The sequence below is a fragment of the Brachionichthys hirsutus genome, chromosome 15 (genome assembly GCF_040956055.1).
Source record: "Brachionichthys hirsutus isolate HB-005 chromosome 15, CSIRO-AGI_Bhir_v1, whole genome shotgun sequence".
Taxonomy (NCBI): Eukaryota; Metazoa; Chordata; class Actinopteri; order Lophiiformes; family Brachionichthyidae; genus Brachionichthys; species Brachionichthys hirsutus.
In genome coordinates, this window is record NC_090911.1 from 6,365,257 (window position 1) to 6,378,014 (window position 12,758).

The 12,758-nt window shown below is 38.4% G+C and overlaps 1 protein-coding gene across 1 annotated transcript in view; it reads right to left on the reverse strand.

The window, feature by feature from the left end:
• st18 (ST18 C2H2C-type zinc finger transcription factor) overlaps positions 1–6,828 on the reverse strand; it is a 37,455-nt gene extending 30,627 nt beyond the window's left edge. The window contains exons 1-2 of the mRNA XM_068748629.1: positions 6,775–6,828; positions 5,584–5,758 (exon numbers count right to left, since the gene is read on the reverse strand). Coding sequence (XP_068604730.1) covers positions 5,584–5,758; positions 6,775–6,828 — 229 coding nt within the window. The remainder of the gene's footprint in view (positions 1–5,583; positions 5,759–6,774) is intronic.
• Positions 6,829–12,758: the final 5,930 nt, after the last annotated feature.

Consider the following 12,758-nt stretch of genomic DNA (forward strand, 5'->3'; position numbering starts at 1 on the left):
CACTGAAAGAATAAATGCATGTAAATCAATTTTGGCAAATTGCCAGAGAGCGACACATTGAGGAATACACTGCACCGCCTCACAAAAACGTAACATTTTCTTTTGGCCTTAATATCTATTTGGAGAGAAAAAAAAAGACTTCATTAAGAGCGAGCCTACAACACAAACTAATGTTTTGTTGAGCTATTTCATCAACTGAACATGTGGGCCTAACCGGAGAGAGCTGATGGAGAAATGAAAGCGGAGTGGGCTGGACAAAATTACATGTCAAACAAGGGTTCACGTTTAAAAAGTCCTGCTTATGTTTGTAGAAAGTGTTTGATTGCATTTAGACGGGTATTACAATGGGCCACATGTGTGTCTAAAAGCTTTTTGCATTCTGCTGCAAATTATATAATCAAAGCAAAGGGTCACAGCACCCTGATTCTGAACACGACACTATACCTTCCTCCTGCGAAACCTACACAAATATGTTTGACTGAATTCTTCTAATGCACCGAGGGATCAAAATGTCAGCAGCATAACTTCGACAAACTCCCTCACTCAACACCTCACCCTGTGTTTTCCACTAATTCCACACGGCAGCCCGTACACCCAAAGGACAATGCGCAGTCACACTGTGCCATTGAATGTAACAGATGTGTACGAATCTGCATTGAATTGTGCTTAATTTCATCTATAATGCTGTAAGCTTGGTCTAAAATGACACAAAAGCTTCTTCCTGGTGGCACTGAACCCTCATTGTGCAGCCACTTGATGCCGCTTGATCATCACAGAAAGTCCCGTAAAAAAAAGCATGAATTAAGATTTTTTTTTAAATTATATTTGCATATGCAAATACAAGGAACCAAACACGTGTACATGTTGTTGATATGGCTCGAGGATGTAGAACTATCTTTATGTTAATGTCAGCAGACAGGAAATATTCTTTTGAAAATACAGTGCATTTTTCATGGGGATCATTATCTACACTGCATGTCACTATGTCTCAGTTAAAAGAAATGATTAGATTACTTCTTAGCAATCCCCCTTGGGGCGATCTGTGTGTGACCGTGGGCAACCTTACAATATGTATATTCAGTGTCCTTTGAAGACACTTCAATAACATTTCAAATGTTTTATGGTCCAATATAGAATGTTTTCTATATCTGCCTCAAACTGATGCCTTTAGAATGAAGGATCTGTTCTATTTGAGTTTGATCCTACAGTCACCAAATCGTCCTCGCATGCTATTATAACATATTCTGACAGTCCTCAAAATAGATTAAAAAAAAACCCAACAATTGACCAATGATAGAATAAATGACCAAACATGGGGGAATAAAAATCATAAATACAGGCAGCATAATTTACAGTGGCAGATTGTAACCTTGCAGCAAGATAGCACTTGTTCCAATCCAGACCCGGGTCCTTGCTGTGTGGTTTTAAATGGTGAATTAATGAGTCTAGTATCCAATAGGTGTGAATGCAGGCCTGAATGGTTGTTGGTTTCTCTATGTATCAGCCTTTAAACAATTGTCAGCTTCAACATGATGCACATGATGCAACTATAGACAATGTATGACGGATGAATGTTGTATACTTAGAACTAAAAGTCTGCTTGCTCATCTCTCCTGAAAGAAGTGAAGCGTATGTGCATGCATTGAACTAAATGTTTTCTGCTGATTCCCACATCCAAGTGTTAAATGATATTGTTTATGCTGTGTTTAAATCATCCACCTCATTAGTACAAGCTAAAAGCGCCAGTCATTAGTTGTCTCCCTGGTTCCAACCCTCAAAACATGAGCATGAAATTGCTCACATCTTTAACCAACTGGTCAGTTGGTGTCTGGCTTTTGTAGTCCGTTGACTGTGGACGTATTGTGTGTCATTGAGAGGTTAGGTTGAGATCTGGACGTCTCTGGGGGATTCCTGCCTATCTTTTCTGCCCAGGCAGGCAGACAATGAAGTCGACACGCCTACAAGTGGCCAGATAGAACTGTGGATGTTCAGCCAACAAAAATGAGCATCCAAACAATGGTAACAGGTGTGTGTGTGTGTGATGCATGCTTTGATAATGACCTTGGTGTCTAGACACAACTCACATTACTAGTCTCAGAAGTCCTGTTGCAAGAGACTAGCTATTGGTTGGTTGGCTGGTTAAAAGAAAGGCATTCATGAAAATGTACAACTGTAGGAGAGCTTGAGAAGCATCACGTTTTAAAATATCCGTGGGACGTAAGCATAACACAACTGGATATCTATGTACTGCAAAATAAGATGAAATCATCTTCAGATAGCCACTTGAATAAATAGCCGTGTTTTTGATTGCAGCAGATACAGGACGCTCGCCGACATGAACAAAAATGCTAATGCCCTTTGAGCAAAACAAAGAAATTGATTATGAAGTAAGTTTCTCGTACACAAGTAGCTTTGAGTGATTAATGGGTGTGGGTCATTGATTTTCCCTTTGTTTAGATGTGGTTTAACTTTTTGCAGACACAATTTTAAATTGTTTACAAACAATAACTCCAATCTAGCTCCAGCAAATTAAATTTCCCTATGGCCTCTTCTGCACCTTTCCACATGTGAAATGAGTCATTTTCAAAAGAATGCCTTTTGATAACAAACCATTTAAATGTCTGTTTTTCATTTTGCATTTGTTAGATTTTTGATTTGACATTGTTGGAAAGAGAGCACTAAGATTAATTGTTGACAGAAACCTGTGTGAGTTGTCAGCCAAAATGTCAAGGGTCAATCTTCCAATTCTCGCTTCAATACCTGCATGTCTCTTAAAAAAAAAAGAAATTCTGAAGAACCATAAATCTACTGCATGTGAGAAACACCGTCGACATGTTGAATGAAATACACCTAAATATAGTGCATTTAATGACTGAGGATATATGGCTTTATAGATTAACTTTGCTAAAGGTTGTTGCACAATGCAGTTTTTATATCTGTATATTTGCAAGTCAGAGTGCTATTTTATTGGAAGGCTTTTGACACATCTACTGCTTTACAACTTTGAAAAGTTTCACACATTCAGACATTTATACTTCCTGATTTCTCGCATCATCTCTCCAAGATAGTGATAATACGATTTCTGTGTTTTTCGCTGTTGAGAAACAAACTGGATTATGAACAGATCACTACATAAACAGCTTTCTAAAAGGAGGCAGCTATTTTAAAAAAGGCTGAAGAAATGCAAAGAGGGATTTAAATTTTAATTTGAATTTATTCCAGCAAGTGAAAGGTTCTTTTGAGAGGGGATTTCAGCAAAGATGATGGTATTTAAAAGTGATAAACAAGCATCTAAACCTCCAGTGGAAAACAGTCATTTGCTTCTTTCTACTGTAGGGTAGGAATTGGGCTTGCTATGGTCACATCCAAAAAATAAGAATAAGTAATAGTAGTAATTAAAATGTAAATAAGCAAGATGCATAGAGATATTTCAACTGATTTCTGACATAAATTGCGTAATTAACATTTTGCCTTGACACACCTTGTGACACAACTGTATGTCCTCAGGTGCAAATTCAGGGTCTCCGTGTACTTGGTATAGCGTACTTTAAACCATATATGAAAGCTTTAAAATATCTTTCACCCTCATCAGAGCCAATTTAAATCCAAGTGTTAACTTGTGTTAATTGCATACAATTGTTGTCCAGTTTGAGACAGCACCAGAGGAAAATCTTGCATTTTTGACCAGTGTGTGACAAAGGGTGACTAACTGAAGCTGTCATATATTCTATTTACAATACGTGGATTATAATGACGTGACTGGATTTCGCATGTTTCTATTCTCCTCTGGATGACCACTGAACTTAAGCATAGAAACCTATGCCACACAAGCGAGACAAAGAGTTACATCATTTTGTTCTACAGTTAATCCGATCACGGACAGTGTGTGTGCATTTGCTATCTTCGGAAAATGCCAGCAAAGGCGCTAAGTAAACCTATTTTACAAGACTCCCTCACAAGGATACTGTGCCAGTATCGGGATAAAATTTCACAGAGCGGCATGGCTCAGTCACATAACCTAAGCAGGCTTAGGAAAATGGAGCACTACAAAGTACTGCACTTTCTTCTAGTATGTGTGTGTTGCGGCTTGCAAAACACTAAGATGACTGATGCAAGTTCGAGCTTAAATCCAGAGTGAACTAATGACTGAAGGAGACGTCGATACAGATAATGCTTCGAATGGTACATTATGGAAGTGTGGCACCTGGCATTCTGCAGCCTATCCTGGCAGCCCTCCTCCCTTATAATTATAATGAGCACACAGTAATTCAGGGTTGAAAAGGAAATATGAACGATGTCCTCCGAGAGACGCTTGCTTTAGTGGGTATGCAAAAGAGTTCCTGGAAGTGCAGATGGCAGATTCAATGCCCTTTTAAGCCATACACAGATTGTGTGCACTGCAAGGTATGGAGAAACCCATTGTGTGAGACCATACCGATCATAGATCTGACACTGTAGCCTGGCCTGTGAACCCCAAATGAAAGCCCAAGATATTTTTCATGTTTCCTGTAATATCATTAATGGCCTATTATTCTAACAAGCTAAGCAGCACGATAGGACAGAGAGGAAGATGTCCGGTAAGGACCACAAGGCTCGTGCGTCTCATCTAAATACCCCCACTGTTCTTACTTTGTCCACATAGGGGTGCATTTGTTCACAACTTGGGCCCTCGTGTGATTTTCAACAGAAAGTTTTGGAAGGATACAAATCAAAAAGACAGCTCAGATCTAACCCGAAATGGAGCGGGGACAGGCTGAGGTTGTTAGAGGTGAATGCTATGTGAAATAAAACGATTTTATCAAATAGTCAAGTGGCCCATCTGATCGAATGTTTTGTTTTGTCACAGGCCCATCTGACCAGCAATCATCAAATCGAAAAGCATATTTATGTTCTTTAAATGTAAAAACTATCATAATCACATACAATTACAATGTCTTTCTAAGTATTTTAAAACAACATGATTTATCACGGACAGTATAGCTAATATACAGTATCTGTATCCCTGGCACAGACCCAAACATTTATGAAAGCGTGCCGGAGACTTTGAGTCAGCCCACTGCTGTGATACAAGAGCAGTTATTGAAACAACAGAAATGTTAACTCCAAGAAAAAGTTTTGCCGCATTGAAAGTCACAGAGGAGCCACATTAGCATGTGAAAAGAATAAAACGAGGCATTCTCAGTTACACACTCCACCTGGCCGCAAACCAACGTCCTTGTCAGAAGTCCACCCACCGCACTGGCTAACACTGAAAGACCTCCTGGGGACCACAGTGACCATTCACTCGCTTCTCCCTTTTTCCCATGCACCTGTGACTGTTTTTGTGTTTGCTATTTTTTGCTTTGTCTTTTTCTGGCAACGCCGTATCATCGGAGACACACTTTCCCTCAAAAGGAATTCTCTTGCCCAACAATGTGGTTTGTTTGTTCACCGGATATGGCAGGCCACAGAGTCAAATGGAGAAAAAAAAAACACAAGTCACCACAGCAATAATTAAAACTGCTACAAGAAAAAAATAAGCTCAGAGACAGCATCGAATGAATGGACCTGAAATAAGGAAATACGTACCGCATTTCCTTTTACAGGCTGGTTTCTTGCCGAGTTGAGGGGATTCACAGGTGCAGTTGGAAAGGCTCTCCTCCTTACTCTCCTCGGACGGCTCATCCGGCTTCTCCATGGTCCTGGACCTTAGAGAGCTGCTTTTCCATTTTCCAAAGGACTTTGCCACAATCGCTTTGTCCGCTTCTTTCATTGTTTTCTGTAAAACACATTTACAGCATGACTTCCCAGGTTTATCCCTCTTGTGTGCCATCTGCCCCCTTTTTTTGGCTCTCAATAAACCTGGGCTCATCTTTCCCAAACCCAAAGTAAGGGAGAATTAGGGCATTGTGTGCATATGCATTCTCTTAAGCATTCTAGAAATTTTCCTGATTGCCCTGGCTTCATTTTTTGAGCACGCTTGGACATTGTTTTCCCTCCTGACATTTTGAAATCCTATGTGGAGAGAGTCCTGCTGCTTGAAACAGTATAAAACAATACTTTACTAAGTGTATACAGTAAACAGTCGCTGGAAACTGGAAAACACAAACATGCTTTCACATTTAATCCAACTTAAAGGAAATAAAAATAGCACATTATGCCCTAATTGAGTGCTGTACAGTCCACAAATACTATTACAAGGCCGATCAGGATTAGCAGCCGAACATACCTAGTTATCTATTTCTGAGTGCCAAGACTGCTAGCAGTGGGCAACTAAATTTCAAAAGCTGGCAAATCCAGTTGTCTCCTAAATACAGAAAGTACTTAAATCCACAGCTAACAGAAGAAAAAGACGGATAAAGGGTGCTCTGCATATCACCGAAAAGCTTGTGCACTTTTCAAAATCACTGGCTAGGTTAAACAAATATGCTAAGTAGAGATCAAAACAATCCTTTGATCTGCAGCCTAGTTTCCAGAGAAATGGCTTGGCTGTTGTTGTAAATAACTTGTATAAATCTATATACCGTTTGCCTTCAGGTAGCATCAAAAGTGCCAGGGATTCACAGGCAAATACCTTGTGGTTAGGAAATAGATCAGATAAAAGCACATAAATATTTTAGCAACACCGCACTTTGTCATTTTGTGTAAATTACAGCCAGGTTTTTACCATTTATTATATTTTTTACTTGTTTAGTTCCACAGCAGAATCATAAAAGATTCATATTTGACAGCAAAATGAAATTTCACCCTTTTCTATTTTGTAGTTGCAGGGGGAAAAAATATATATATTCCTACCTCCAGCATTCCATTCAGGTCAAACGCAGTGTAAAACATTGTGCTAAACTTCATACAAAAGAGGCTTGAAGAATCAGAATGCAGAAGCTATGCAACTTGCTGACTAACTTTGTCCTCTGTTTTGATCGAGCACACAAAGGAAATCGCTGTTCATTCAAAACAGAGAGCATAACTCTTTTCATAGAGGGGGGACCGTGAACAAACGAGGCCATGTCCTGAGCTGCAGTCAGGCCTGCACAGAGCACGGTGAGGGCCGCAGGGACTGGGACCGACTGACACCACACTCAGGGGCAACAGAACAACTTTTGTGCATCTAGCGCGGAAGTTTTTTCTTTTTTACCCAATTTGGAAAAGTTTCACCTTTTTCAACTTTGGTTTCCTCTCCTCAATTATACTTTTCCCTAATCTCTGGTCATTTAACATAAATTTAATTGGAAATGTGACTAAAAAAATACTTTTTGATTACTAATTTAAAAGCAATATAGCACTCTATGAAAACTTGGGCATTATTATTATTATTATTATTATTATTATTAAACATAGCAAAGGGCCAAATAAATTACATAGAGCTATTCAGATTCCCCATTATGTCAGTGCACCTGAATGCATCAGTTCCAGGATAGTTTGATCATAATTCCACTTAGTGAACATGAAAATGTACTCCTAGACTTTGTATCATTATTTTAATATTTAATATAATATAATAAATGTTAATAACGCAGCTCATTTAAGGATCTTAGTTCAAAGGTTTTTGGACACAAAGAAGCAGAAACTCATTACTTTTGTCTGTTTTAAAGAGAAACAATAAAACTCATGGTCAATGTTATGTTTAAAATTACAATGGAATCTATTTTGTTCTTCTTAATTAGTAACTGAGTTTTATAGATATAACTTATAATGTTTTGTATACTCTTCAATTTCAATGCAGTTTAATCGAATTGTAATTGTAGCAAACATAAAAGGACATTATGTCAGCTGAGGAAAACCTTCTCACTTACATCACAATATTAAGGAAAATGAAAACAAATTCCTAACACCACTCCATTATCCAGAGCAACAATTTTCTCTCTTCAAAACATACATTATCAGATTATTTCCCTTTATTTTCTCTGAAAATGTATATTTAAATCATAAGACCTTAAATTAGGTGTGTGAAGGCTACCATGTCAGCTTTATCACGTGTCTCAAGAGTCCCAGAAAAGCGCTTATGAGAGAGAACAGAATGTGCCATATTCTTGACCCGTCTGCCTCACATGCTCACTGTATATGGAACTGAATACTGGACGTGAATTGTATCATTCTTTGTGTCAACTTGTTAGATGGCAGTTGCTGTAGTGGAGTGGTGAGAGCGGCACATATGCATTATAGGAGAAAATTGTGAAATGACAGATTCCGGGTGTGATACTGAGGGAATGACTAACTAATAGGAGGGGTGCTCCAGGCTGTTAGCTTTGAAAAGCAGTTTGCACATTACTTTATCTTGTCAATCAGATTCCTGGAATGGAAGAGGTGACTGATAACTTGAATTAATTATTTTCTTATTGCATGCATGTGATAATTCATGTTAATTTATGTCCCTTACAGGCCCAAGCCAGAATATCCAGAGTAAAGTGCCACCTCTGGCACCCAGATCACCACACCACTCTCTTTGCATATATTTATATCAAATGAAAGACTTTTTTTAAAATCCTGTTAGAACAAGAACTGGCTGCCAAATGTGATTTTTAAATGTACTTTTAAGCTGTTCATGGTTTACGTTTGCATTTTTCGTAACAACTGAGCAACATGGAGCAGTATTTACGGCTATGATGGGATATGAAAGTTAAAGATTATGTTTTTATGAGTAAATCCTACCCCTTAAAGCATATACCATTTCTAAAAATAAATAAATAAAAGAGTTAAATAATAGAGTATAAGGTCAACACTCATGAGGCATATCATACACAGAATTTGTATAATTCTGAATCTATCAATTTCTTATCTTATTTTTCATTTATTTTCCATAATTTAACAGAAAAGGTGTGATTCTTTAGAAAGCACAGAACATACTGTACACAATCACATTTCACCAAACATCTTTAAGCATTTAGATGTTTTTTTTTACTTCCCTGAACACAGAGGATAAGAGGAAAAACATTTCTCTGATGAGAACAGAAACAGCAAGAAGTTCTAACAAGGAAAAGCCTGCCAGGTGGCGAACTGGCTGCACCAACAGAACGCACAATCTGTCTGCTTCTTCTTCCAAACCATTGACAGCTGCCATCACCAGCCTTGCACACTCGCACTCAGTGGCTCCACAGCTCCCTGCCCATCCCTCTTTAGTGTTTCCTGCTAACCTCTGAGACAGGGTCACCTGGCCCCCTAGTTGCCCGTCTGTAGGGCCCTGCTGGCCCCCTGGAGACCTGCCTGCATGGGGATGCATGGCTAACAGAGGTCTAGCAAATCCTCTTTAATATGCAAACCAAAGGGCTTTTCCTTTGACCTGAGAGTATAGCTTTTCTAACAGTGAAATCCAAAAAATATTTAACTGATGTACAACAGCCAGATTTGAAGTGCGGTTTTTGATCTGCTGGGTATTTGATATTGATTATTATCAGAGACAAAGCGGTCCCATATTCAGGAATTTTAGCCTACCGCACAGGCTATTTGTGTTTAATTAAAGAAATGTATGATATTGAAACAGATTCGGATGTTTTCTAACTATTAAAAAAAATGAATATGTATATGTTAGTTTGAACAGTTTTGTAAAGCTGGAACAGCGTTTCTCCACTAGTCAAACCTAAGCAGACACATGCACAGAGGCTAAGCTGGAGAGTGTTCCACAAAGCTAGCATTGCAACTGGGATAAAAATAAAACCTGGCAAAGTTATTCTGATCCCTTATTGGTCCCATAGTTTGATTTCACATTTAGCATTTGCATTCCCCTCCGCATAAACATTTCTTTCTCCCCCCCCCCCCTCCTGCAGTACAATGAGACTTGAGTGACTTTGGCAGCAGATTTTGGATCGGTGCTCCTGAATCCACCAGTGTATGTTATCAGCAGGTAAACAAGCTTTCGAACAAAGCCATAATGGAACTGCAAGCGGCATAAAGAGGCTCATCTCAAAAGCTATACAACCCATCAAAGCTGGTGTCATTTCCTCAATACTGCACTGCGGCTGGAAAATGCATGGCTGTTAGTTACAGTTTAAATCGCCTGCCTATTTTCAGACACTCCAGAACTATTTCTATTGATTATTTACTTGTCAGCAGGCAGCAAGATTACCAAAAACAAGACAACAGACTTTAACGGTTGCTGGATTCTTCTCCGTTTTGTTTTGTGGTGGTAAATCAAAAAAACTGTGTCATGCACTAAATTAATGGGATTTGCACTATAGGGTATTTGAATAATTATTTTTCACAGTAAAATGAAATAGTTCTTTCTATATTTGGAAGGATTACTGATGGCATTGAACTTAACGTGGAAATAATTTACCATTTAAATACGTGGTGAAGTTATATCTCACTCTTGCTGCTGGCAGATGCAATCTTGTTAGCCACACGCCTGGATGCTTGTCAGCAAACTTTCCACATGTTTGCCTTTTGGGTATAGCTCGCATGCACAACTGAACCTACGCACTCTCCTCCAAATAAGTGGAAAAGCGTCAAAGCTTTCCTTTCATATGCCACATTATCTCTATGGTGGGTAATTATCCATAAAACTATGCCATCAGATGGTGATGATTTCCAATATGAGCCCAATAAATGTGTTTAAATTTTGAATTATCATATTTATGTGGATATGTGTTACTAATAGTGATTATGTTCATCATGTGGGTAGAAAATCAACCATCCTTGTATTGCGCATTCGCACATATTTCTCAGACATTTCATCACACATTTAATCTGCCCTGTCTAAGATTTCCTGCCCAACCTGCAGTCAAGGCAGAGAGGGGGGACAATAACGGATGAGATTACGAAGCATGTCTGTAAAAGCATGTCTGTTTGATCATCATTCTGTTTAGGTGAAGTTCTCTTCTTGGTCTCTTCAGTCCCTGACAGCAGATATATAACCTAATCTCTTTCCCTCACCCTTTTCTTAGACATGAATAGGGTGGAAATGTGATGGCATTAAGTCGATTTACTCCTTGGTTTGCAGTTTCTGCCTTAATGCCTTCTTGGCTCGTCTTCAACACTCTGGTTCCATTTAGATTTCAAATATATAAATGTTATGTTAAGGCTTTCCTATTTATTTTCATTCCTCCACCATTTGAAGTTCGTGCATATATTAACTCTTCAAATAATGCTTGTTTATTTGCAGCTCCATCTATCTCGTCTAGTGTCAGAGATATTGGAAAATCACATACAACTTGTGCATTATCTCCAAATAGAGGATATCGGTAACAAAGGCTGAGATCTGAGGCTGTGCGACGTTCTTTGTGAGTTGTCTCTGACATCATTTTGATATTTCACATTTACTCATCTAAACCTTCATTTAGTGCCTCCAGCATGTGTTGACACGCAGAGAAAAGGCTTTATAATGTGGCTTTGAATTTTAGCTGATGGCATTGGAAAGCTGTATTAATCTACCCATCTTTATATAATAGGGGTCATGAATTTAACATTTTGTGCATAGAAAGTTTAGGTTATTTTTATTTTTGAACTTTTTAAATTATGTTGAAAAAAATAGATTATACATTGAAACGTAAACAATATGAAGGTAATTTAATCATAAAATTAAAAGGGTGTCTTTTCCTCATTTATTTGTGTATTTCAAAGATTCAAAACAGAACTAGTTTTAATCCTGCCTCTTGGGTTACTTTGTATAATTTGTTGTGTTGTTTAATAGAAAAATCAGAATCTCCAAAATCGCTTCTCAATGTAATTTCTGAATTGCGTCCACAGAGCTTCATGATTGAGACATTTTCATAGCTACTTTATCCAACTCTGTGTGTATTACTTCATTTTCTAGTAGAAGTACGTAAGAAAAAACTCTCAATTTTGATTTGCAAAATGACACTTTTTAAAAATATTGAAGTGTTAATTATACTGTTGAAATATGACACAATAAAAATGGAGATGAACACATCCTTGGATTCGAGTGTGTCTACATATCAGCAACAACAATTTTAAGAAATTGTCATGTGTCATACATAGAAAGACATTGACAGTGAGTCAAAGGCAATTTTAATGGTGGAACTAGCGAGGGACTGCACATGGCAATGTTAAATCCCATTCAGCCCGATGAGAGTGACTCCCAGCAGCACTGAGCTCAGTGGGGGGTTGTAAACATTTACACTAAGAGCCTGTCCAGTGCACATGGTTGGTGCTTGCCAGCCACCTCGGTATCGAATGTTGTGTTGCATATTTTGTCATTCAGGCCTGTCCCGAAAATGTAGGAATCACACCATCAATTTATGAAGGAGCCATCCAAATGTGACAACAGGCTTATGCTAAATGGCGAAAATAGAGCTAAACATTGTTAAAACACCCCTAGACCCACATGGTAGAGAGTGCTCGGGCGGAGAGCTGCTATGCTCCCCGCTGTGAACTGGGAAAGTGATGTTGGTGGGCGTCCTTCTCCATGAGGGCCGGATCGTTCTTGGGCCTCGATTTGAAGCCTATTTGAAGTCTGTTTCCTGCAGCAGCATGCCAACATTAATGTTTCCATAAAAGCAAAAATGCTAAATCAAATGAAGACACTATATTCTGCTATTCCACAATGACTTCTGAATCCCCCCCAGAAAAACCCCCCACTAAATTATGATTAAAAAGCTATTTACCATATAAATGTGATAAAAATCTAAATTGTGAATTTTCTCTGCATTTTATTACATAACTAGAAACTATACGTCTCTCTTTGGTTAATGCCGGAAATCTTACCCCACAAGTGTATCTTGGAAGAAAAAACAACAACATTTAACTGTCTACGTAGTCAAGTTTTTTGAAATGAGAGCAACAATACTTTTATTGGCATCACACATGTGCTCATAAAAGCATTAAAA